Below are 27,548 nucleotides of genomic sequence, written 5' to 3' on the forward strand. Positions count from 1 at the left end.
ATGACACCAGTGATATAAGGAGTAGGAGGGAGGAATTAAGAACATTCTGTTATTATACATATCAAAAAGCCCGAAGAATAGTAAAAAGCACTCAATTAATCCAAGAGAAAGCATGTAAGCAAGAACAAGGAAATAAACAATCAGATAGAACAAGTTGAAAACAAACGTAAGATGGTAAGCGTAAACCCACTGTTAATTTTAACACACGGTGTTAGTTTTAACGCACGGTTGCAAATTCTCTGACATCTACTCCATTGAATGTTGGAGTCTGTCTCTCCTCCCTTGAATCTGGGTAGGCTTATAAACACTTTCATCAAGGTGACTTCTGAGGCTGGGTCATAAAATGTCACACAACCTCGGCCTTGATCACTGAAAACACTCACTTTTGAAACCCTGAACCAGTATGTAAAAATTTTAACTACCTTGAAGCTGACATACTCAATCTGTGGCTTAGCCATAAAATGGAATGCTACTCAGTAATATAAACCACTGATGAACAACTAATACACAAAAAAATATGATTGAAACTTAAAAATATTTGTTGAGTGGAAAAAGTCTCACACAAGACTATGTACTTCATGACTCCGTTATAGGGAAAACTAATCTAAGATAGAAAAAATGAGAACTATAGTTGACTCTGGTGGGTGGGAGTTGGCAGAGATTGACTGGGAAGGGCAAGAAACAACTTCCTGAACCTGAAGGTACTGTTCAAAAGAGGTTTGGGTATTACAAGTTTATGAATGATCAACATCATCATATATACTTAAGATAAATTAAGATTTGTTCTGTGCATTTTATATCAAAACAAAAAGCTGCAAACAAATACTGAACTCTCCTTAACGTCATGCATACTGAAATATTTATAGGGGAAAAAAACCTGATGTCTGCAAGTTGCAATGCAATAAAGAAAAGATGCATTCATGGGTGGATAGAGGGAGAAACAGATGAACAGATACATGAAAAAACAAATTTAGTTAAATGTTAGTAGTGGACTCTAGGTGGAGGGTGTATAAGTGTTTACTGTCAATTTTATCAACTATACTGTAATTTGAAATTTTTCACATTAAAATATTGGAAAATTCCCCCCACCCCAAAAAGAGGAGAAATTTTTTTTAGAAAAAGGGGAGGGGGGCTGGGGCAGGCAGGGAATGGGTAATTAGGGAGTTGCTCCTTCTCCTTAGAAGATTGTTACTTCTGCAGAAGAAACTGCTTCTATAAAAACTGATTATACAAAGATCCCAGTAGAATGGAGTCCTACAGGATATCTATATTAAGTGGGTTTCAAATCCTTCCAGAATAGGTCGGAAATGCCCAGGTTCCTGAAGTTGTAGGAGATTTCCTTGCCTGAATTTGCCATGGCTCCTTCATGGCTGGTGGCCTGTTTGGGATTAAGCTAGGGATCCCCAAATGCAGCAAGCATTGCTTCCAAAGGTGCTCAGACTGAGAGATCTATTGAGAGGACAAGGTCTCCAGATGGACATCTCAAAGCATCCATTATTCTAGTACAAAGAATATTGCCTATATGGCCCAGAAAAAGGAAACAAGGGGGTAAAAAGTCCCCTGTGCTATAACTCCAGGAAGGCAGAATCCAGTTTATCTTGCTCACCATTTTATCTCCAGCATTTTAGTACAGTGTCTAGCACAAAGTAAAAACATATTAATTAATGAATTAAATGATGGTCCGTCCTATTGAAAATCTTGGAGCAAATTTCAAAATAAATGATCCACACATTTCAACTGCCCTCTTTACCCAGCGTCAGTGGAAACAACTTCCAGCAAGAAGCATAAAGTATAGAATTGATAAAGTATAGAATTGTGCATCTTTGTCAAAATGGTTAATATGTTTTTCCAGTGAGAGAACAAACAAAATGACAATTGCTACTGTTACTGTATTTATTAAGCAGGTACTATAAAGCTAGGAAATATGTTAAGCACCTTACCTTGTTGCCAATACTTGCAATAACCCTAAAAGGTAACTGTGGGATGAGAAAGCCAGTGCTTAGCTAATTTACCAACTGATATACTGTGAGTAAGACCCAATGCATTCGAATGTATGCTGCCTGACTCCAAAGTTTATTTACAACACGTCACAGTGTAAGGTATACATGCTGTATACCGAATAACACATAAATAAATGTAGAGGATCATCTAGTTAGGTTGCTTTTCACCATGTGCATATATGGAGAATCTACTCTTGGCAAACACCTACTGTAGAACATGGGTATGTGTGTGTCTGTGTATGTGTGTGTGTGTGTCTGTGTGTGTGTGTCTGTGTGTGTGCGTGCGCAATGACTGCCTAAACAATTAAAAGAAGGAAGGAAGCACATCCTCCCTGGCCTTTGGCCTCTCCCTTCCTCACCCTCTAGTAAATACAAATCTGTCCAAACCAGAAAGCTTTTCCTAACTCTAGTAGAAACAGTTGTCCTAGCATTATTATTCTCCACCCAACACAGATTTTTAAGTTTTTTTTTTTAATATCTTTTCTCATGAAAGGATGCTCCTGGGGGTTTGTTGTGTCCTCATGCCCTCAGTGGACACTCCAGAGCTCTGTTCCTCTCTCCAGTGAAGATCTGTTTGAACACTGAACAAGAATATCACACATACGGGGACGCAGGAACCATCGACCTGGGGAAGAAACTCACACTGCAGAGAATCAAGACGTACTTAAATTTTGACTTCGGTGAAATCCACCACTCCTGGTCAGGTGTCACAACGAGTCAAACACAACTGAGTGACTAACACACACACACAACATAGAAAATAATGTACAAAAGAAGGAATTGAAAACAGAAGAAATGAATGCATAAAGCAGTAAACAAAAAGTTATAATGTTATTAAATCTAAGAATAATACTGAGCAGATGCAAATGAGAAAAGGATACTTATGATTGGTTCTTATAGTCAAAGTCTGTTTATATAAAGTCCCAAGACAGGCAAACCAAAATTATATTCTTTTACAACAGGTACATACTTATTAAAACAGTAAAAAATGAGAAATTTTTAAAAATAGTTTTTATCGGCATATAGTTGATTCACAATGTTGTGTTAGTTTCAAGTGTACAGCAAAATAAATCAGTTATATACATACATATGCCTACATTTTTTAAGATTCTTTTTCCATATAGGCCTTCACAGACTACTGAGGAGAGTTCTCTGTGCTATATAGTAGGTCCTTACTAGTTATCTATTTTGTATATAGTAGTGTGTATTTATGCTTCAAGAGTACATGAACCGTGAACTTCCAGATGTTCAAGCTGGTTTTAGAAAAGGCAGAGGAACCAGAGATCAAGTTGCCAACATCTGCTGGATCATCAAAAAAGCAAGAGAGTTCCAGAAAAACATCTACTTCTGCTTTATTGACTATGCCAAAGCCTTTGACTGTGTGGATCACAACAAACTGTGGAAAATTCTGAAAGAGATGGGAATACCAGACCACCTGATCTGCCTCCTGAGAAATCTGTATGCAGGTCAAGAAGCAACAGTTAGAACTGGACATGGACCAACAGACTGGTTCCAAATCGGGAAAGAAGTATGTCAAGGCTGTATATTGCCACCCTGCTTATTTAACTTATATGCAGAGTACATCATGAGAAATGTTGGGCTGGAAGAAGCACAAGCTAGAATCAAGATTGCCAGGAGAAATATCAATAATCTCAGATATGCAGATGACACCACCCTTACGGCAAAAGGGAAGAGGAACTAAAGAGCCTCTTGATGAAGGTCAAAGAGGAGAGTGAAAAAGTTGGCTTAAAACTCAACATTCAGAAAACTAAGATCATGGCATCTGGTCCCGTCACTTCATAGCAAATAGATGGGGAAACAATGGAAACAGGGACACACTTTATTTTTGGGGGTCCAAAATCACTGCAGATGATGACTGTAGCCATGAAATTAAAAGACGCTTACTCCTTGGAAGAAAATTTATGACCAATCTAGACAGCATATTAAAAAGCAGAGACATTACTTTGCTAACAAAGATCCATCTAGTCAAAGCTATGATTTTTCCAGCTGTCATGTATGGATGTGAGAGGTGGACTATAAAGAAAGCTGAGTGCTAAAGAATTGATGCTTTTGAGCTGTGATCTTGGAGAAGACTCTTGAGTCCCTTGGACTGCAAGGAGATCCAACCAGTCCATCCTAAAGGAGATCAGTCCTGAATATTCATTGGAAGGACTGATGCTGAAGCTGGAACTTCAATACTTTGGCCACTTGATGCAAAGAACTGACTCATTTGAAAAGATCCTGATGCTGGGAAAGATTGAAGGCAGGAGGAGAAGGGGAGGACAGAGGATGAGATGGTTGGATGGCATCACCGACTCGATGGACATGGGTTTGAGTAAGCTCTGGGAGTTGGTGATGGACAGGGAGGCCTGGCCTGCTGCGAATCATGGGGTCTCAAAGAGTTGGACACGACTGAGCAACTGAACTGACTGAGTGTGTATGTATCAATCTGAAGCTTCCAGTTTATCCCTCCTCACCCTTACATACTGGTAACAATAAATTTGTTTTCTGCATCTGTAACTCTAAGAGATCTTTTTGTCACTGAAACTTAGATAGTGACTAATTCTGATGAGGAAGTAGGGGGACTTGACTTGGGAGGGTTGTGAAATGGTTTCTGGAACACTCTTTTAATTCAATTTCTTGAATTAAATCATTGTTCTCAGAAGTGAATCTCTTTTGGAATTTGGTTATCAAGATGTATAGTGACATTATAATTATTATTTTAACTTTACATATAAATCTTTTGCACTATTCTGAATTATGATTTATCTCATATTAAAAATACTAATTTTAGAGAATTTAAGTTCTAGTTAATATGAAGATGGAAACTGGAACAGTATAAAATTAGTGCATTCTAAATTCCTGTGTTATTTAAGAAGAAACTAGAAATATGGATTAAGTTTTGCTTTGTTCAAAACAGGTAGATTTTCTTACAGAACACTGTTTTTAAATATATATTTTACATTAAAAATATTTTAATGTTTTCTAATTTTAAAAATAATATTTTATTTTATACAGTGTACAATAAAGCTCAGGTAGGATATATAGCTTTTTCAATGCTTTAAAATCTGATGAGATTTTTACATTTGTAAAATGTAAAATTATTTTGCATATTTCATAATGTACTTTATGTTATATTTTGGAAACTTTATTTCCCCCAAAAGAGATTAAATCATTAAGGGCTGAGTATTCATTAGGAATAAAGTTTAATATTTTGATTTTTTTGTTGTTGTTGTTTTTTTTTTTTTTTGGATTTTTTTTTTCCATTTATTTTTATTAGTTGGAGGCTAATTACTTTACATCATTACAGTAGTTTTTGTTATACATTGAAATGAATTAGCCATGGATTTACATGTATTCCCCATCCCGGTCCCCCCACCACCTCCCTCTCCACCCGATCCCTCTGGGTCTTCCCAGTGCACCAGGCCCGAGCACTTGTCTCATGCATTGCAGGCAGATTCTTCACACTATAAATTAAGCTTTTATAAGTCTTCCCCTATGGAACGGGAGTCAGAATACTCCAGCTTTCTGTGTGATCTTAGGGAAGTTACTTTAACTCTCTGGATGTTAATTTTCCACGTGTGAAAAGTAAAAGATGATCTCCAGAACGCTTCCAGTAATGTGTTTCTAAAGCATTTAGTTGTTTCCGAAAGTTTACTGTTATAAAGGAGGCTGCCAGTAACATTTTTGTGCAAATAACCTTCTACTTTTGTTTAGTTCAGATTAGTTCCCCAGTATAAATCCCCAGAAACAGGATTAGTACATATAAATATGTTTAAAACTTTTGATACAACAGACCAGATACATTCTCTAAGTTGCTTTCCTAAGGCATTGTACTACTCATAGCAGTTGATAAATTGGCAGTAGTTAATAAAGGCTTTAAAAATGTTCTTAATCTTAAATCTACCACTCCACCTCTAGGAATAGATCTCTAAGAGAAAGAAAAGACAGTTATGTTTATCAAACAAATATTTATAATTTTAAAAGCTTGAGAAAAAACAAAGCTCAAGAACAGAATACTGGATTTTATACATTTAACAATGGAAGACTGTGACTATCAAAAATCAAGATTTAGAAGAGTATTTATTAACATGGGGAAATGTTTATAGTATATATCTAGTGAAAAAGCAGACTTACAAATGCCATGCATATTTTTATACAATTATATACTTAGATATCTAGTGTAAGTATGACAATAAGTATGTCAATGTATGACATACATTGGTATCTAAAATACACACACACATATAGATATAAAATATGTTTTTGTGTTACTATTTGGTTTCTAATCATATATATTCTAAATATACACATATATGCTAAATATACATAACATATATATATATACTTTTTTAACATATATTTAAAATGTGTTTGTATGTGTTCAGTTGCTCAGTTGTGTCCAACACTGTGACCCCATGGACTGCAGCCAGGCTTCTCTGACCATGAGATTTTCCAGGCAAGAATACTGGAGTGGGTTGCCATTTTCTTCTCCAGGGGATCTTCCCAACCCAGGGATTGAACCTGCATCTCCTGTGTCTCCTCACTGCCATCAGGGAAGCTCATACTTAAAACATATGATTAAAACCAAATTATAATAATGTTATTAGGTAGAGAGTAATGTGATTTTAATTTCCTGAATTTTAAAAATTTTGTATAAAGAACATATATTAGTTTTGTGACTTGAAGAAAAAAGAAAAGCAGTAAGAGACTTCCGTGTTGGCCGTGGTTAAGAATCTGCCTTCCAATTCAGGGGATGTAGGTTCGATTTCTGGTTGAGGAACTAAGATCCCACAAGCTGAAACAAAGACCTAGTGTAGCCAAATAAATAAGTATTTTTTAAAGCAATGAGATGTAAAATAAAACCAAACCAGTCACTGCAGTTCATCTCATCATTCACAGTCAATGGTCTCCTTCATCCAGACTTTATTTTTCTTCATAACAGTTTATTCAGGCACATGGTCTTGTGCTTTATGACAAAGCCACGGGTGTTGGCCATCTTACTTTTGGTTCCCAGGGCTTCCTGATAGATCTTTAGGAGAGTCCCATCCTCCTTGCCAGTGACTGACTCAGAAATGGCTGACTCTGACAAATGAGCCATCAGGTGAAGTCCAAGGTGTGAGCAGGGATCATTTGCTTGCTTCTGAGAGAGAGCCCAAGGAGAAGATGGTTTTTCCTTTACTTCTCTCACTGTGGTCTAGACCAACCACAGCCATCTTGCAGATCTTTGCAACTGCGGCCAAAGATCAGGAACCAGAGAGATGAAAATAACCTGGGTGTCAGGTGGCAGCGCAGAGCTGCTGAAGCCAGTTCTACATCCAGGCTTCCTGTTATGTGAGCTAATACATTTTATTATTGTTTAAATCAGTGTTTCTTAACTTTCACTGTGTAACAGAATCTCTAGGGAGTTTAGAAACTACTGATCCCCAGGTTATTCCAAGGTTAAGTCAAGGTCTTCAGGGGCAAACCCACCCAGGGTTTTCTATTCATTACACCTGAAAGCATTTTGACGGATGAAGACACCTCCATTGCTATTTTCCTTAAACCTTCAAGTCAGGGATTTGCTTTGGGATTTTCTCACATCAGTTCTTCCTGGGCTGAGCTTTTTGCCTCTAAAGTGCCCCATGACTAACGTCTATTTCTTTCAGGCCTACCAAACCCATCCAACGCCTGTTCCATGTGACTTTCCATATTTGTAACACATTAAGGATCAAGATGTGGATGAATCTACTCAGGCATTCCATAAAAGTGTTTATGTTTTCAAAAAATATTTTGTGAAGACTGGGCTTCCCAGGTGGTACTAGTGGTAAAGAACCTGCCTGCCAATGCAGGAGATGTAAAAGACACAGTTTTGATCCCTGGATGGGGAAGATCCCACGGAGAAGGGCATGGCAACCCACTCCAGTATTCTTGCCTGGAGAATCCCATGGACATAGGAGCCTGGTGGGCCACAGCCTGTGGGGTCACAGTCAGGCATGACTGAAACAACTAAGCACACACACACATTTAACACAGTAGTTACATGATATTTTACCAAATGTTGAGTTTAACTATCAAGTGAATATGATATTTGAACATCTTATGTTTTGGTACATTGGTTGGTTCCACAATGGTTGGTACATTGTGGAAGGTACAGGATGCTAGAATCTTCATATATTCTATTTTTATAAATTGCCAGTAAGCCTCAAAAATACTTTTCATGCAAGTACATTCATAAAATCAATCTTAGCAAGAAAACTGTTATAAATAGTACCTGCTTAAAAGAATTCAACAAGGTCTTAAAGATGAAGTCTTTCAGTGCATCGATTCTCAATGCAGACCATCAGAAGCACCGTGTCTGAACAGTTGGTGGGTTCAATGGAGAGGGTATGTATGATGACATACATAGTGGGGGGAAAAAAAATCAGAGAGCCATAAATAAGAATGACAACTTTCAAACCGACCCACTACTCTACTTCACCAGGCCCTAGAAAGCAAACTCGTCTCAGGAAGGCCAACCCTGCACCTTTCAGGGACTAACCCTTCATAGGGATGGCAGTACAGTCAACACAAGCTGTGGGCTGCCAATGGGCTTCCCAGGTGGTGCAGAGGTAACGACTCTGCCCGCCAATGCAGAAGACGCGGGGGAAGCGGGTTTCATTCCTGGTTTGGGAAGATCCCCTGGACTAGGAAATGGCCACCCCCTCCAGTATTCTTGCCTGAAGGATTCCATGGACAGAGGAACCCGACAGACTGAAGCCACGGGGTCGACGCGTCGGACACAACTGAGCATGCGCGGCTGCGCACGCACCGACGCCTGTGGGCTGCCAATAAAACATGGCACGCTTGCCCCACCCCTGTGGGGCCCAGGCAGACCTACCACGCTGATGGTTTTCATGCCATTAAACAGCAAGGAAGTTAATAATTGTAGTGGTTTATCTCAACACTCCCTGCTGCTTTTAGTGCTTGACTCAAATGTGATGTTCATCAGCCTTTGCTAGTAGCAAGAGGCAGAGCTTTATCAGAAAATGTAAAGATCACTTTGCGATTATTATTTCGCCCTAGGGCAAGGCTACCCTAAGTGCCTCCACACGGCTCCTGGTGGGATGTTATCTCCTGAAAGCTCTGGAAATGAGTACGACGGCATTTAGATTTCCGTCCATGCCTGCTCCACTCCACCCCCACACACTCTTTTTAAAAAAATTAATACTGGGCTTACTGAAGTCACACAAATGGCAATTGATAAGATATGGAGTAAGCAGTGTGTGTGTTTCCGCCTGGCCTGGCTGACCTGGTCACTCCACTCCAGTCCCACCTGGTTCTTGCGGACCACAGAGCCACTTACTTTCTTGTCGTCCTAAGTCTCTTGCACAAACTCCTTTCATCTGATGCGTTAAATGCTCAAGGCAGTCATACTGTCCTCCTCTGTGGACTTAGCATTTTACACACGGTGCAGAGTTTGAGGGAGACCATGGCTCAAGAACCCCAGAAGCTTGTGAAGGTCGGTAGTGTGCTGAGACTTTTAATTAAGTGCCTGGTGGGAGACTCTCTCGTCATTTAAGAGAGATTGACAAAGCTTCCAATTAGAGTGAATCAGTCTCTAGGAATCTCCCATCACAAGTTAGTGGACAGAAGATCCAGCCAGCATCTTAAAGAGAGCAGTGACATCAATAAGCCATCACATCACAACCTGCTTTGCAGGGAATGCACATTGGATTCTTAGATCAGACATCATCAGTATTCAAATATTTCTGATTGGAAGCTGCATAGAGGAGACCAGAAGAGAAAGAGAATGTCACTTCAGAAATTGTCATCTGCCACCCAGCCAACCCTTAAACATCTTATCCTGCCCAGGCACACAAACTCTGGAGAGCCTGACAGTTGGAGTGCTAGTTAGCTAATTCAAAGGAAAGAGGCTTTCCTAGATTCTGCTTAAGCATCCAAAATCTTAACTTGCAATGACTTCCCCAGCATCCCACCTGAAAAACAGGTTATTTGCCAAAAAAAAAAAAAAAAAACCCCTATAGCTACAAAATATGAAGCTACTCAAAGAAATAATTACCAGTGTTTTCACTGATTGCTTTGTTCTTACACCGTCTTGAAAAGTTCCCAAATAACGTAAACTTAACTATGACTTTTTTTGAGCCCCAAATGAATTTCTGAAGGTCAGGCTAAATCAGGCTGACAAAGCAGGGAGTGGAGAAGAGCATACTGTTATGGGCTCTACAACATATATTTTTTAAATTTATTTATTTTAATTGGAGGCCAATTACTTTACAATATTGTGGTGGTTTTTGCCATACATTCCAGAAAAGGCAATGGCACCCCACTTCATTACTCTTGCCTGGAAAATCCCATGGATGGAGGAGCCTGGTAGGCTGCAGTCCATGGGGTCACTAAGAGTTGGACTCGACTGAGCAACTTCATTTTCATTTTTCACTTTCATGCATTGGAGAAGGAAATGGCAACCCACTCCAGTATTCTTGCCTGGAGAATCCCAGGGACAGGGGAGCCTGGTGGGCTGTGTCTATGGGGTCACACAGAGTCAGACATGACTGAAGTGACTTAGCAGCAGTAGCAGCAGTTGCCATACATTCACGAGTCAGCCATGGGTGTACATGTGTTCCCCATCCTGAACACCCTCCCACCTCCCTTCCCTTCCCATCCCTCAGGGTCATCCCATGCACCAGCCCTGAGCACCCTGTCTCATGTATGGAACCTGGACCAGCGATCTATTTCACATATGATAATACACATGTTTCAATGCTATTCTCTCAAATCATCCTACCCTCGCCTTCTCCCACAGAGTCCAAAAGTCTGTTCTTTACATCTGTGTCTCTTTTGCTGTCTTGCATATAGGGTCATCGTTACCATCTTTCTAAATTCTATATATATATGCGTTAATATACTGCATTGGTGTTTTTCTTTCTGACTTACTTCACTCTGTATAATAGGCTTCAGTTTCATCCAAAAATATGGATCGCTTCATGAATTTGAATGTCATCCTTGTGCAGAGGCCATACTAATCTTCTCTGTATCCTTCCAATTTTAGTATATGTGTATATGTGCTGCTGAAGTGAGCACTCTACAACATATTTTTGTAATGCTTCTTATTTTGGGTTGGTCTTGATACCAACTGGAGTCTGAGGAATGGCAAATTTCTCCAAAAGCCTAGTGGAAGATGTTTCTAATGGGTCCTAAAATATTTACTATGAGTTTCTGCACTTGAATCAGCTTCTGGGATTAAAACCTAAACCCACTATTTCTTCCTAACTGTACAGTTTTGTACAAATCTGTGAACCTGCCAAAACTTCTATTTCCTCATCTGTGAACTGGTGATAATATTAGTACCTGGCTCATAGGCTTGTCATGAAAACTATATTTATATAAACTGCTTTGTACCCAGCCTAGCACAAACTAAGTTCCTAATAATTTATTGATTAATATTGTTTCTGTTATTTCTATGAGATCAATGGAGATTATGAGGAGGTGCCATTGGTATTTGAGGGGAGTGCCATTTAGTAGCTACCTGCCCAGAAATGAGACTTTGAATCTCCTTCTGACAGATGCAGCTTTATTTCTTTAGCAGAAAGGAACTTATTATTTTTTTATTTTTATTTTTATTTGACTGTGGCAGGTCTTGGTTGTGATACATGAAACTTTAGTTACAGCATGTGGGATCTAGTTCCCTGACCAGGGATGGACTCTGGGCCCCCTGCCTTGGGAGCATGGAGTCTTAGCCACTGGACCACCAAGAAGCGCCCAGATTCAGCTTTAATGGCCTTGCCAGGAATCCACAGCGGCCATGCTGGAGGGCACTCGACCTTCACCAAGATCACCTGGCAACCTCATGCCACAGTGCCGAAGGCTGTGTTAGCGGGAGACACTGCGTGAGCTGGCTGCCACATGGAACAGGGATGGGACTTCAAAGCCTCTCTCAGGGAAGACTCTCACCCTGCCAATGTAAGGGAAACAAATTGGTCCTTGGTGGCCATGGCCCCCCCAAGGTCCTTCCTCCTCAGGGGCTTTGTGGTTGCTGAAGCTGCGGAAAGCTCGGCCTCTTGATCCATTATCTGTCACCATTCTAATGATCTGGCAGGGAAAGATACCTGCCCTCAGTCCCCCGGGACAGACTCACATTCATTTATGAGCCAGCAGGGCACCCCTTCCTCACAACTTAATATGTTTAACAGCTAATTGCATCTGTGTAGGGATTACACTTTACATTGTGCAGCTTTATGGAAACGAACCCCCGGCTTCCTCAGATTCCCCTAAACAGCTCCTTATCTTGGAGAGTGAGATCCTTATCAGGGCCATATGTTAGAGGGCCTGGGCTGCCTCCAAATGACCCCAAGAGAGTCTGGGGCCTCATCAGGCTCCAGAGGCCTGAACAGAGTTGCAACCTGAACCAGCTCAGAGCCTCAAGCCAAGCGTGGAGCTTCTTCCCTGCCTTCTGCCCCTCATAAACCTGTCGAAGGCCAGTCAGGGCCGGGGTGGCCCATATCAGCTCCTCTCCGCAGGTGATTTCCTGCGTGAGCACCTCATGCGCAATCACAGTGAAGCCTCTGGCCGTCCCCAGGGTGCTGTGGAAGCAGTAACACATGGTGTTTTAACTCACTTAGGAGCTAACCCCTCTAACCCGTGAGGAAACCAGGTGACACTAATGGCTTCCTTTTGCCAAGATGGCAAGATGGGCTCCAGCCAGAGAACCGACTTGTTTCACACACCGTTATCACAAGTCTTGGGAGATTCCTGGCCTTGGCAGACACTAAAAACACTCCTTCCCCTGGGTTATAACAATTCAGTGAGAGACCTTGTCTTAAGGAACTCCTGCGGGAGGGGGGTCGGCAGAGCGCAAAGAGCAGGAAATGTCTCCCAGTGAGAGGAGCCTGGAGCCAGAAAGGCCTGCTGGAGTTTTCCAGCCTGTGACTCATGGGGCTACTTCCCTACTTGACCTGGCCTGGACTCCTGCTCCTCGGCCACTGTGTCTCAGCGCCTCTTCCTGTCTCCATTCCACCCAGGCCCTTGAACAAAGCAGAAGTCTGGAATCCACAGCAAGGACTGAAGTGTTGTGTATACAGTTGGGCGTCATCTGTGGAAGTAGCTCTTTTGAAAACAGAAAATAACTTCCCTACCCTGAGAAGAACTTACTGAGCTCTTAGAAGTGTCTACTTTAACAATTGGAGACAGAAACCTTGATTATCATCTCTTGAAAAAAGAAGACCTAGTACATTCTTTTTCATTGATTCATAGTAATAAAGGAAGGCAGTTGTCAAGCACTTAGGTGCCAGGCACTGTACTAAATGCTTTACATCTATTACTTTATTTAATACTCACCACAACCTTTTGAGGTCTGTACTGTTATTATCTCCATTGCATGATTGAGGAAACGGAGGCTCAGAGAGCCTTGTACATGTATTTTGTACATGATCACTTAGCTGCTACATAGTGGAGCCAGGATCCAAACGGGTCTGTCTTATTCAAGCACTCAGCTTCTTTGTCTCTAATATTCTGGGCAGAAAGGGAACTTGGAGACCAGCTGAGTTAACTGGAACTCTGATCCTCAACTCTTGTAACTCCTTAACTGCTCTCCAACAACCTCACAGAACAGTCTCTACTTACTACAGGGACGGCAGACCCTGGGATGCACAAAGGAAAGAGCATTGGGCATCAGATGACCCAGGGTCTGCCGTTCTCGTGGTTTTTATCCATTGGTCTAATCACCATTTGGGAACAGAGAAGAAAGTCAGAATATTCTCCATGGACACCTCTTCATATATGAAAAGTGAGCCCTTGGTTAGTCCCTAACATCTTCCCCAGTCTAACTAGTTCCAGTTTGCCAACCATTCTGTATGTAAGGCCGTTGCGGGCACCCTCCTCTGGGTGTCAGGCAACCTGTTAACTCTTAAGTGTGGCTACAAGAATGGAGAGTTAGAATTAAGATGGTCTGATAGGCTTGGAGACAATGGAACCCTCCCTTCTTTATCTCCCCACACTCACGTAGTTATGTAACTTAAAATTTCCTCACCTCTTTGGAAACCCCAACATACCCTGAAAATGCAGTCAACAAAAGTCCTTAAGGTGTTTTGCCCTTGCTGATGCCTAGGAAAGCAAGCTAAAATGCCAAAAGTCAATTTGCAGAGAGCCAATTGACTAAAATTCTATGTACCAAATGATAGATTGTATCATTGCATTCCACAGATACTGAGTACCTACCACTGTCTGGACATTGTTCAAAACACTGGAGAGGAAGCAATGAACGAAATAGAAATTCTTGTCTTGATGAAGCTAACATTTTTACTATAATGGAATTGCTCCAGCCACTTTTGAGTTCTTCCGATTGCTCTGAATGTCATTTCACAATGCCTCAATGGGCATATTCATCTAGTATTTCTAGCAGTCAGAAAGAAAAATTGAGCATTTCATATCAGTGTGATTAGTTTGGGTCCCTTTACAGAATTTACATATAAATGGCAAATAAATATTATAATTTTATGCTAAAATTGATGAATTTGAATGAATCATTGAAAATGATTAAATGTATTCATGGGAAATGTAAGCCTATGTCCATCAATTTCTGAAAAATTGAAGTTTCCATAAAAGTCTGTTATGAAGACAGAGTGAAAACCAATCCATTACAACTTCACAGAAATTTTCAGTACAAATTAATGTAAACTTTATAGATAATTCTTTAAATCTGGGGGCTTACTGATCATTTCTTTTCACTTTTTTAAGATTTTATTTTTTAGAACAGCTTTAGATTTACAGGAACACTGCATAGAAAGAACAGAGTTCTTTTATACCCCATCCCCCAGTGCTGTTTCTTCCATTATTTTTAAATAATTTTTTAACTTTTTACTTTTTAATTCAGTATAGCTGATTAACAAACAATGTTGTGATAGTTTCAAATGAAGAGTGAAGGGACTCAGTCATACATATAGATAGAATTTGATGAGTTAATTATTAGGCAAACCAAGTATCTGACAAACTAATTCTTAGCAAATTGGTCACTGGCTAGCTGATTTGGGGCAAACTGATATTTGTAAACCAATGTACAGTTATTGCTAAACTATGGTGCCCCATCCCAAAATATGTGCAGAAAAATCAAATTAATTTATTTGAGTCTCTGACCAGTGAGTTTTTCTGAATTCTGACTCTGTCACACTTCAGTCTTCCCAGGAACTTGTCGTCCAGGAATTTGTTTCTCATGCTGAGTCCTTATGCCAGTCTTCAAACCCAGGGACGGCAGAAAATTCCACTGGAGGCTTCCATCCAGTTTGTCAATGGTAAGTTAATTAGCAATCTTTGAATCATTCAACACGCTATAAACTTAACTTCCCTATCCCCAGCATCATCATAGGAAAATGATTACCTTTATTGAATACTTTCCACCATCAGGCAGTATGGTGGCTGTTTTATGTACAAACATCACTTAATCCTCATCAGGCTGAGGAAAGGAAGGCTCAAAGTTAAGTAATTTGCACACAGCTAGGAAGTAACACACTTTCTTCCCTCTGGCAATCAGATGTTTATGGTAACACTCAGCTTTTACATTTAGTCAGAATGAATTTAATTTATAGATAAAGCTGCCTGAAAGATGGGAATCCTGAAGGCAACCATGTATTAACTAAGACGGTCTTTTCCTGGCGGCTCAGCGGTAACAAATCCGTCTGCCAATGCGGCAGACACAGGTCCAGTCCCTGGTCTAGGAAGATCCCACATGCTGCGGGGTAACTAAGCCTGTGAGCCACCACCACTGAGCCGTGAGCTGGGAAATGCACCTACTGAGCCCAGGTGCTGCAGCTCCTGAAGCCCGCAGGCCCAGGAGCCTGTGCTCCGCGACGAGAGAAGCCCAAGCACCTCAACTAGAGAAAAGCTCGTGCAACAACAAAGACCCAACAGCCAAAAATAAATACAATTCTATTAAAAAAACCAAGACACTTAAAGGCACCAGACTACCTTCACGTGCATCTTTTCTTTGGTTTTGATTCATCAGAAGACAAGTCAGTGCACTGCCTTCCATCAGGAGAAAGGATTCCATCCTGATTCCCATCCCAAATATGAGCATGTCCTCAAGATATAAGTAGACAAGATCTAATCCTGGCATGACCTTGCCTCCTGGGGCTTCAAATTTTAACTGCCAGTCTTCACTTGTAACCTGGTGATGGTCGCACCTCACACAAGGGCCATACAAGGATTTAATGAGGTAGTATAAGTGGAATGAATAGGTCAATGCTTGGCATATGGTAGACAATCAACGATCAAGGTTATTTCTCTTTCAGGCTACTCAGGTCTGAGTGACTGCAGAGCTAATTGAAATGTTTATCACCATGAAACAGAGAAACATTGAAAGTGGAATCTATAGTATATGTTTATCTAAAAACTCTATTAAACTTGCTCTAATATATATGTCATCTGAAATTAATACTTATCGGTACTTCCTTTTTAAGTGAACATTGCTAATTCTGTAAGTCTGACTCAGGAATGGTTTCTGGCATGACATCTTCTTGTCTTGTTCATCAGTCAGAGAAGCAATAAGCTCTCCTGCAGTGCAGAAGACTACAAGAGTGAAAGCTGGGCAGAAGGCTGAAATTTACTGATAAATGCGGTGATAAGGGAAGAATGAGGATCTTTTTCTCTGTCTTCATGACAGGTCCTCAAGGCAATTTGCCAACCATATTAGACAGCAGAGAGGGGGGAATGGTACAGAAATGTATCATGATCTATTCACAGTGACTGAACTAAAAGAAAATTCTATTTCTATTGACTTCAAGTATATGCTGCTTAAAAGATTCTCAAGCTGGTTTATACAGGAGCACACTTTGATTTGTAAAACAGATATATTTATGAAATGTTGCACCTTACCTGATAGTATTTTGAAATACCCAAGGGGAAGTCATTATATACAGCAATCCCTACTAAAGAATTCCTAGTAAAACTAATGGCAATTGGAATTTACTCTTTCTGTACTTCGAATGTTCACCAACTGGAAAAGTTTAAAGTGTGGAAGAGTAGTATAAGGGTCAAACAATGTTACTTATGACAAAACAAGCTTCCTTTTGTGTTGCCATACAATGCCTGCCAACATGGAATTCTTCTGAATGCATTATCAGAATCTCCTGTTATATAAGTGAAATGCAAATTTTTCAACTTGAGGTGAAACAGACCAAGAAAAGCCTCATTCCCTCAACCTGCTGTCAAAGGGCTTCTTATCTGATTTTTGCCATGAGCATTCTGACTCTAAAGTCAGGTTAAGTACCCCCACAGTAGAATCTATGTATTATAAAACCTAGAAATGTCCTTAAACTCAGATCTTTGTTCAAAAATGACTGAAAGAAGAATGAGCCAATAATGAGAAATATGCTTAATTGGTTAAAGGGATACCCTAAGAATATGTAGAGAATTCTGGCATAAGATTGAAATTCCTCCTTTCCAGGGTTCTGCTAATAACTTTTAACTCAAGCAGCTAAGAAGATAGTTCTGACCACTAACTGTTAAGGTGCCTGGCACATAGTAAATGCATAACAAACATTTGTAGAAACCATCAATGAGCTCCTTCAATGTCTCCTGCATGGGCTTGCCGTCCAATCTACACTGTGATGCTTATATCTTGCTTTAGAGTCTCTATTAATTAAATTCTTTTCAACAGAGTGTCTGGCACAATGTAGCATTTTTAAAGTACAGTTAAATACAAACAAACAAATATTACTTGCTTAAAATTGAGTATTAAGGGCTGAGTCTTTGGTCCTGATTTCTTTGGAAGGCCTGCTTTGCCACTACAGGCTGCCACTTTTCTCGTTAGCTTAGGCAATGAATGTGGAATGCTGTTGCCCACTCTGCATCCAGCCTGAATTCTCAACATTGGATCCAGGCTTTCATAAGTCCATTTCTGCTCTTTCTGTGACAGTGAACGGAATGTTTTCAATCCCCTTTGTCATGATAAGTCATTTTGGCTTAACGAGATTCCCTATGCAAAGCACCAGGCTCCCTTGAAATCTCTCTCCCTGACGGTGGCTCAGAGTGTTCTTGATGAGTCATTTCTTACCCCACATCCTGTGAAAGGCACATGGGATCAGAGTCAGTCAGTGCTACTGTCCTTCCCACTGAAGAACTCAATCCCCTTTCCAGGATTTATTCCCCCACAAACATTACTCCTTGAAGAAAGGAGAGGACAAAGAGCAAAGAATGGGACAAAACTGGAGCAGAGGTCAGCTTCTCATTCCCTGCCTTTTTCTTTTTGGAGTGCATCTAAAAGTCGAGGCCTTCAAACAATTAAGTATGGGGATACGCTGTCACCAGTTACTAGTAAGTATGCTGTCATAGGTTCTCAAGTATTTAGTATATACAAAACGTGAGACTAACATAAAAAAATCAAACCATATGGTTTCATTCTTTTATTTTTAAACCAAAAACTATGAGTGAAACTACCGAATGTAATGCTGTTCTACAGGTGTCAAGGAATTACAGAAAGGTCATATGCTGTGTTGTAAAAAAAAAAAATCTAAGATGCAATTTGATGTCTTCTCATTAACATTCACTCGTCACATATCTGTCACAGTTTACTGTAATCCTTGTCTTATCAATAGTCTCCTTAGAATAAGTCTTTCCTAATTCAGAGCTCTTTCTTATCTCTGAGTCAGACCTCAGCTGAGTCTGTTATGCTCTACCACTTTAGCTCCAGAACTTCAGGCTAACTTGACTTATTTTTCCTCTCCAAGTTTCTACTTCAGATTTCTCTTCTTCTTTCCATTCTAATCAAAACCAGAGTAAATGTCTTTAGTTTACCTTTTTAATCTCTATTACGTAGGAGCATCCTGTAACTTTCCCCCCAAAACATCAGGCTTAAAATTACTTTCACAAAGACTGCCCAGATTTTCACTTATGTCCAAACCCTTTTGTGGGAGAGACTCATGTAGAAAACTCAATTTTATAAAAACAGATTGGAAGCCCCTTTAATCTGTGCTCGCTCCTTACCTGAAAGCCTGGGCATGATATGCCTACTGCCCCTATGGGACAAGGGCACACAAATGTGAAAAGTTGTATATTAAGAGCTACTCTCTGATTATATGCCAATTAAAAAAAAATAGAGAAATTTGTTTTTAAAAAGGAGCTACTCTCTGAAAGGCATTAGCTTTCTGAGTTTGCTACATTTTACAAGCAGGGTGATAAATATCTGAGTGGAACTTCTAAGACATGCTAGGGGAGACAGGAAAACTGGGCTACTACAAAGTGGTGGGTTATAGATTTTTACTTTTCTTCTTTCATTGAAACAAAAGAATATGCATTGATAAGAAAAGCTACTCTTTGGGTAATGAACTTAAACCTCCCACCACTCTCCTCTCTCCTGTGGTGTGTTTGGGGAGAAAGGATGCTGGTGGTGGGGGAGGTGGGAAGGTGGAGAGGAGAGGAAGTTTAGCGGGAAGAGAGAAACAGAAGGTGAAAGGACAGGGGCTTTGAGAGGAGGGAGGAGAACAAAGCAAGTCAGGGGAGAAAACGAGAGCAGCCAGAAGCCAAGGGGAGACAGTGTGGCCTCACCTAAAACACACCAAATGTCTCCAGTGAAAATTTAGAAAATGAGGCCATGCAGGAAGCACTCTTAAAAGCTACAAGGTTCTTTTCAATACAGGGGCAAAAGAGGAGAGAAAAGGAGCTAAGAACAAGGGGCATGGGAAACAGAAGAAAGAAGGGGAGGGCTAAACCACCCCTCCGAATTATTCTGTCTGAGGTGCTGAAAGCATTTCTTCATAAAGTGCGAAGTTTCAACCGAATCCAAACCCCTGGCATTGGAAACAGTGCCAGGGGCCGCTTATGAGAAACAAAATCTCTTTTTCTTAAAATGAAGAAAATTCTGTTTTTTTGTGAGGTCTTTTCCATCTTGAATAGCCTAGACTCTCCTTCCATTCATTTACCGGACAACATTGTAACAATGGGAAAGACAAGACCAGACCTGACCTACAGTTTAGCATCTCTCAGAAGACCCTGCCTCACTAAGTCCAGCCAAGGGCTCAATCTGTGAGTGCAGTGCCCAGGAGCCACACAAACCTGGAATTGCCCTCTTTTCCATCATAAACTTGTACAGAACGTCTGAGTGAAATGATAGGGTATGAAAAATGGTACAGTGTGTATTTCCCCAACCACAGGGGAAAAGAGGTATATTTAATAAACGACGCTGCTACAACTGCTTGAAGAGAACAAAGCTAGATCCCTACCTCGGTCCATCATTGTTGTTGTTCAGCAGCTAAGTCAGGTCCAACTCTTTGTGACCCCAAGGATGGCAGCACGCCAGGCTCCCCTGTCCTTCAAGTCTCCTGGAGCTTGCTCAAATTCATGTCCATTGAGTCGATGATGCTACCTAACCACCCTATCCTCACTCCCAAATCCCCAAAGGATTTCAATGCAATAAAAGAAAAAAGACAATTTAGAATTTTGCATTATTTTAGAATTGGAAAGATCTTCCTCAATATGATTTTAAAAACATAGAAGACACTTAAAAATATACATAGGCATATCTTTTGACTATATAATCATTTTTAAATCTTTTATGAAAAAAATCCCACAAAGAATAGGACTACCATTCAGTGCCAATAATCTTTAGATAACTCTATTCACTGAATTCAAGCAAAAGTAATCACTCAAAATGGCAATGTTGGAGCAGAGGTTCTGACACTGTAAGGATGGTGTGTGTTAGTCGCTCTTTGCGACCCCACGGACTGTAGTCCACCGGTCTCCTCTGTTCGTGGAGTTTCCAGGCGAGAATACTGGAGAGGGCTGCCCTTCCCTCCTCCAGGGGATCTTCCCAACCCAGGGATCAAACCCGTGTCTCCTGCATTGCAGGCAGATTTTTACTGTCTGTGCCACCAGGGAAGCCCCGTAAGGACAGAGTAAAGCGTTACTGAAAACTATAAATATGCTCCATGCTTCCCGGCACTGCTGGGTCTGGTATCTTGATGATGCTGTCTCAGATATCTTGATCCCTGATTTTCATGGTTGGATGTTCTGAGAGGCACGGGGGTTACTAGAGAGCCAGAAATACTGTTAGAGTACTTATCACATATCTCTCAGTCCATGTTTTAAGAATCTCCAAAGTGTTTGGAATTTAACAAGAGTATGTGTGTGTGTGAATTATTTGTGCTACGAAGAAGAGGGGGAGAAGCAATTATACCTTAAGCCAGAAATATTCACCCTCAAGACAGCTGTGAGAGTATTATACCATTGTATTTTTTTAAACTAAGAATACATTTGTTTATAAAGCATATAAGCATTTTATGAAAACATCCTTTATAAGAAGAGTAAGAGAACAAGCAAAAAATAAAAAGCAGCCACAGGAAATGCTGTCCGAATGTCCCGCCTCCATTTCAGAAGTGAGAGAAATGATGGGTATAGTGATGCAACCCTGCAAAGGATTCCTTCAAGTTTTTCACTTTTTTTTTTTTTAATAAAATGGCATCAATTGCTAAAAGCATTATGACCTTTGTTATGCTACATAATACTGATATGAAATGTGAATAGTACAAAGTTCATTATATATAATATAAGGTTTTAATATATTACATTTGTTTCTACATAAACAGACTATAAATATATGTGCCATAGCATGTTTTATAGTCATTGCCCCCAGCCTCTCATACTATGGTACCAAACAGAAAATACATCTTTTTTAAAAAGAAAAGAACAAGGGCAGAACCAGTAAAGAGTTTTACATGTTAAAAGTCTAAATAATACAATAGGTATTGTTATAACTTGGGCTACAAGGTAATTTTGAAATCTGGCTAAGAATTACTCAGAGAGTGAACAAACCAAATCATATTTTACTAGGGCGTACAGGTCAAATGACGAGAATGCTGACTGGCTGGGAGCGGGGCAGTGGGGAAGGGACAGTCAGGAAAACACTGAAGGGAAGGGGGAATACACGGACAGGGAAGAAGGAATGAGAGCAAAATCCTTCCTGAAGCTTTGACACCACAGCTCCACACCGAATCTACTGCGTTCAGGCTCAGACACATCACATCAGGACAGAGAGGTGGGTGTCCATCCAGAAGAAACCAGAAGCTGGTTCACACAGTCAGAAATCCTCAACGTGACAGGGAGCCTCCATCTGAGTGTCCTTTTCTGTGGCATCCTGAGTCAAGGATCAGTCTGGAGACAAGAAGCCAGAGCTGCATCATTTCCTTCCTGGGGCTTGGCCAGGAGACACGTAAGAGAACGGAAGGAACTCTCATTAGGAGTCGGAAACAGCACAAGGAACTCTCATTTAGCCCAAATGGGAAGAGCACGCAACCTTCTAAAACCAGTCACCTTGTCTGAAGCCTTTACATTTCCCCCACAAACCCTATGTCCCCCACCTCCACCAGAGTCAACACATGTGCAGGTTCCAGGGCGCTCCCCAAGCAAGTCAGCGTCTTCCTTTCCATCAGTCCAAACCCCACAGGTAGGACGTGGCTCCAACAAGCAAAGCTTCCTAGATGGATTTAGCTCTAAAGGTCTTCCCGTCTTCAACACCTAAAGCACTTCCATTGCCGGTTTCTCTCCTAGTTTTGCGAGGTGTCCGCTCCCCAGGCCCTGCTGCTTCTCAGAGGCTGAAGCCATTTCTTGAACTTCCTTTGCTGCAACCCCTGGGGCAACCCAGGGTAGGGTGCATCCACCGTGCTTTTTAAATGAATGAAAAAAAAGAATAAGGTCAACACGGGAAGAAGAAACAAACACATTCTTGGGTCACAAGCATCTCAGGAAATGCCTAGGGGACTGGCTCCCTGCAGTCTGAGGTCCTTTTTTTTGAAATGAAAATCAAACGTGGCTACTTCCTGGTGGTGGAAAGAACAACACTTGAAAATCGGAGCAGCACCTCTCGTTTGATTTCCAGGACTGGAGGACGCGGGTGTCTCCTTCTAAACCGGAGGAGAGCTCAGTGTGGTCCCAGAGTCAGGCTGGAGAATCGGAGCTGCACTGCCGACCTGCGGCCCAACCTCCATCAGCTTTAAAAGTTCAGCCTCCTCGCTGGAGTACACAGTGGTGTCCGTGTCGTCAGAATGGTACCCCGACTGGTAGCCGCTCGTCTGGTTTGAGCCTTCGGATGCCACAGACTCCTTGCTTTTGCTGGGCATCAGTCCACTGCGGAAGAGATGGCATTCAAATAAGTTGGCAGAGAGAAGGCAGTTCTTGTGCATCTTATCCCAACCCCATCCCCTACCCGCTGTGGGCTGTCAGTTTCCTGGAGACACGGCCCATCCCTCCCACTTGTTAATCAACATAGCAGGCTTACTCAGACAATGTCTATTTTCAGGTACTAGGATGAAATCTGAGTTTCAGATAAGTCCTCTTATTCGGGTCCAAGTCTTTCAAGCCTGAGATGAGATGAAAGGCTGTTCTCTTGGATTATGCAAAGGCTCCAACCAATGGAACCTTTTTATGGCCTTGCAGACTGACAAGTTTGTGTACAAGAAAAGGAGCCAGAGAGACTCTTTCATGACGTGGGAGGAAACTGGGATGTTCTGAAAGTCCAATGGTACTTGCATACAGTGCCAAGTAGGGGATCACAAGGCCCGTGCATGGTGTTAATAAAATTCTTGAGCAACTTTAAACTTTACTAAGCTGAAGCGTGTGTGTACAATCAAGCTAGACATGTCAAAAACTGCTTTTTACTCATCAAAACCACATTCTTTGGAAGCATGGAGGACGGGATCACTCGGCAGCAACGAGAGAATGTTTTCAATGGTGTGGAATTGTGACCGACGGTAATCATGTCAAAGCTTAGAAAAAAGCTTAAAAAGGCCTTTTGTAGCTGGGTGTAGGCTGTGTGGAGTGTAAGTCATTCTGAAGTACAGTGATTTTCCCCTTACTAGGTGTTTTACCAATCTATGCATGTTACAAACCAAAAAAAAAAAAAGAAAGGACTTTATTAACTCTATGTTCATATATAGTTTAAAAGTTATTTCAAATAACTAGAAATGCATCTTTTCAATCCAACCTCAACAAAATGGACTTAGTGTCTCAGACAATGGAATGGTACATAGTCATTGCTAAGCAAATAAAATACTTTGAATTGGTGAATAAAACATATAATTGGCTCTCACGATTTGTCATCATGGGCCTAGGGCAAATGATAAAATCGCACAATACCACATTTTAATTTTTTTTTTCTTAACATGAGCATCACTCAATAATGCAAAGGGGCTCCCATTTTATCCAACAGTTAGATTGTAAGTAGATCAAAATCTTCTCAATTCATACCTAGAGTGAAATTGTCAGCAAATAAATAACCATTCTGCATCCCACTATTCTTATAAGTATAGAATTTCTTATTTATTTATTAAGTTAAAAGCAGGTGGTGGTGGTGTAGTTGTAAGTCATGTCCAGCTCTTGCAACCCCAAAGACTATAGCCTGCCAGGCTCTTCTGTCCATGAGATTGTCTAGGCAAGAATACTAGAGTGGGTTGCCATTTCCTTCTCCAGAGTATCTTCCAGATCCAGGGATTGAAGCCAGGTCTCCTGAACTGTAAGCAAATTCTTTACTGATTGAACTACCAGGGAAGCTAAAGGAAGCCAACTGTAAAAAGCAAGTACGTCTATTCAAAGCAACTACAAACTCCTATAGAACCATGTGGAAGACATTATATTCAAAATCAAATTCACTGTTTTCCCCACAATTAAATACTCAATAATTCAGCCAACAGTATTTAAATATCCTAAACAAGTAGACAGTAGTTTACTTATATATCATACGTCTTAAGGACAGGTGCACCCATTTCTGTTCAGGTCTGAAAATTCTTCACTATAGCGTCCACAAAGATTTTAACTATCTCAAGAGTTTTATTAAAGATCAAGCCAATGACCTCTTTGTCACTTAGCCAATATCACACAAACAACTGACCACAGCAAATATGCTCATAAATTCCTTAGTATACATAAAATCTGGTAAAAAAAAACAAAAACAAATCCTCTTATTTCAGATTCTTTTTAGACTTGCCAGGTAATGTGTTTGTTTCTGTTCTTCATTACTTAGGTTGATGCGAATTTGCCTAACTGATAAAGATACAAAAAAAGGAAAACTCTGCACTTATGCTCAAAGTCCTAAGTTCCTTCCAAAAATTCCCCTTGAAATTTGTCTTTTCTATTTGGCTGAACCTTACCTAAAAGGTGGGGCTAACTTGGTTCTGTCTTCCAGGGTTTTCAGCTCTTCAGATGCAAGAACCATCCCACTGTCGGTCTGGCTGTCCTTTTTAAGAGACAATGAGATGGCACAGTTGATTGAGTGTATATACTGACCAATCACTTAATCAAACTGATTTCCTAACCCATCTCTGAGACAGCATTTCCATGTTCTTCAGGGAGAGATAAAGGTATTATAGCCAGAAACTGTACTGGCTATGAGAGGAAGCAATTGCTTCCACAAGAGACCCAGGCCTGGAAGAAGAGAGGAATTTAGGAAGAAGCTAAGGAGACCCATTTCTATCCCTCTTTCCACAGTAATATCATTTACACTTCAGTGGAATTGGGCATGAAGTTCAGTTGTCTTGAACCTTAACCAGGGCCTTCACATATGGAAAAAACAAGGCAGCCCAATAAGTTCCATTGCTATAATGACCCCAAGACACACACCCACAAGGGCAGCCTCATAATGAGGCTCCAAGACTCTAATGCTTAGGCTAATATTTGTCTAGCTAATGTTTCATCTTTGGTATTATTTCTAAGACTATTTTTAAAAGATGTACTTACATCTGGGATGACTTTTACTTCTGGTTCTTCCAACGGGATATCTTCAAATGTTTTTACACTGACGGGCCGGCTCTTTCGCTTACTGTTCTGCAGATACTGACTGCAAAAGAACAAATATTTATATTTTAGTGGTGGTATAGTTGACTGCAGATTCCACAAGTGATACCTAAGTTCATTATCTCTGAACCACAAGTTTAATAGCGACCTTCAAAACATCCTCTGAAAAAAAAAAAACAAAACAAAAATCTTTCTCTGCTAGCACACACCAAGGGCTTAATTTCCTGTGAAAGTCCATTTAAAAGTATAATATAACAGAGGGGCCTAGATGAGCCCCCTTTCCTTTGAATCTTACTTCTGAGGTCCAGGGCTGGACTGAAGACAATAATAGCAGACTCAGTGGTCAGCTGCCTACTACTTGACTTCCTGATTGCCTGCAATTCCTCCACTAAGCTCTCAGCATATCGCTGAGTGTTTCACATCTTTCTGGCCATCTCCTAGGCAAGTTATCTAGACAACGTCCACGGAGCAACCATTCCATGAAAGATGGGCTGAGGAAACACTCCCAGATTTCACTGGGTTCAGTAAAAGATGCTGAACCCAACAGACTCTGGAAACCACCTTCTCCTGCTATATGTAATACAGGATTAATGGGTAGAGGTGGGCTGAATCTCATGATCTCTTATTTTTGGCCCACAGAGTTGGGGCTGTAGTTTGAGAATCATGAGATATTCCGTCTATTTCCAAGTTTACCATGGACTACACAGACTTGGGAAAGCCACCAATATATTTCTATGTCCCTGTTTCCCTATCTTTAAGATGTACAGGCCAAAGCTTTCCTTCCCTCACTTGCAAAGATATCTGGAGGATGAATGAGGTGATCAGTGGTGGGTGGTAAAGATCTTAGAAAGAGTGATGATCCACCAACCAAAGCTTGTTTTCCTCCATTGAATTCCAAAGACTACCAGTTTCTTTCAAGAGTCCAGAGGATAGCACCTGTCAGACAGCACATCACATGTCCCTTAGGAATGCTTCTTCCCCTACCATGTGACTTTGGGTGAGTCTTGAGTGATTTTGTGAAAATCAACCCAAGTGGAGAGAAGCAGTCTTTTTCATAGGAAGGGACAGCAAACTCAGTCTTCACTTGAACCCCACTGTACTTCCCACCCTAGCAGCCTTCTAGATATATTGCATATTCCTTGTGTTTTCTGTGACCAAGTGAAGAGAGGACTCAATTGGGCAAAGGAGGATAATGGAAACCAAGTCTTCCCCCACTGCCCAAGGAGGCTGATTCTTCCTCTACAAAGAGAGAATGAGGTTCACCAGTGACAGCCTCACTCAGGGAACCCCACGGGAAAGAGGACACAATGTATTAAAAATAAGGAGACTGAAAAGCCTACTTCTCCTAAATCCAGCCCCGAAAAGTGGTAGTTCTACCAAATTACTGGTACCATAGTCAATCATCCATTCATTCACTCATTCAGGAACCCTCTATTGAGACGCCCATGTGCCAGGCACTGTGTCAAATGACCCTCAACCACTGTCTCATGGCATCTCCATGGTACCTCTCTAGGTGGGTATCATTAGCCCAACTTCAGATGTGGAACTAAACATAGAAAGGTTAAGGAACTTGTCCAAAATCACATAACTAGACTACCTGGATTATCATCCTGAGGGCAATGAGCAGCCACTGAAGAATTTTAAGCATGAGATTGACAAAGTCAGATACACCCTTTAGAAAGATGACTCTGGGTTCAGGAAGGTAAGACCAGAAATCATGAGATCCACTAGGGATCTGTTCCACTCATCTAGGAGAAGGAAGGGCAGCTTGACCAAAACGTGATGCCCACAGGTCTGGAG

The 27,548-nt window shown here is 40.9% G+C and overlaps 1 protein-coding gene and 1 pseudogene across 1 annotated transcript in view; both read right to left on the minus strand.

Moving 5' to 3' along the window:
- Positions 1–10,948: 10,948 nt before the first annotated feature.
- On the minus strand, positions 10,949–11,063 carry LOC139032087 (U6 spliceosomal RNA; annotated as a pseudogene).
- A 10,112-nt stretch (positions 11,064–21,175) lies between these two features.
- Positions 21,176–27,548, minus strand: part of KDR (kinase insert domain receptor) — a 44,987-nt gene continuing 38,614 nt past the window's right edge. The window contains 3 exon segments of the mRNA XM_070458058.1: positions 21,176–23,087; positions 25,106–25,191; positions 25,692–25,791. Coding sequence (XP_070314159.1) covers positions 22,865–23,087; positions 25,106–25,191; positions 25,692–25,791 — 409 coding nt within the window. The 3' untranslated portion in view covers positions 21,176–22,864.

Source organism: Odocoileus virginianus, chromosome 29 (genome assembly GCF_023699985.2).
Source record: "Odocoileus virginianus isolate 20LAN1187 ecotype Illinois chromosome 29, Ovbor_1.2, whole genome shotgun sequence".
In the NCBI taxonomy this organism is placed as follows: domain Eukaryota; kingdom Metazoa; phylum Chordata; class Mammalia; order Artiodactyla; family Cervidae; genus Odocoileus; species Odocoileus virginianus.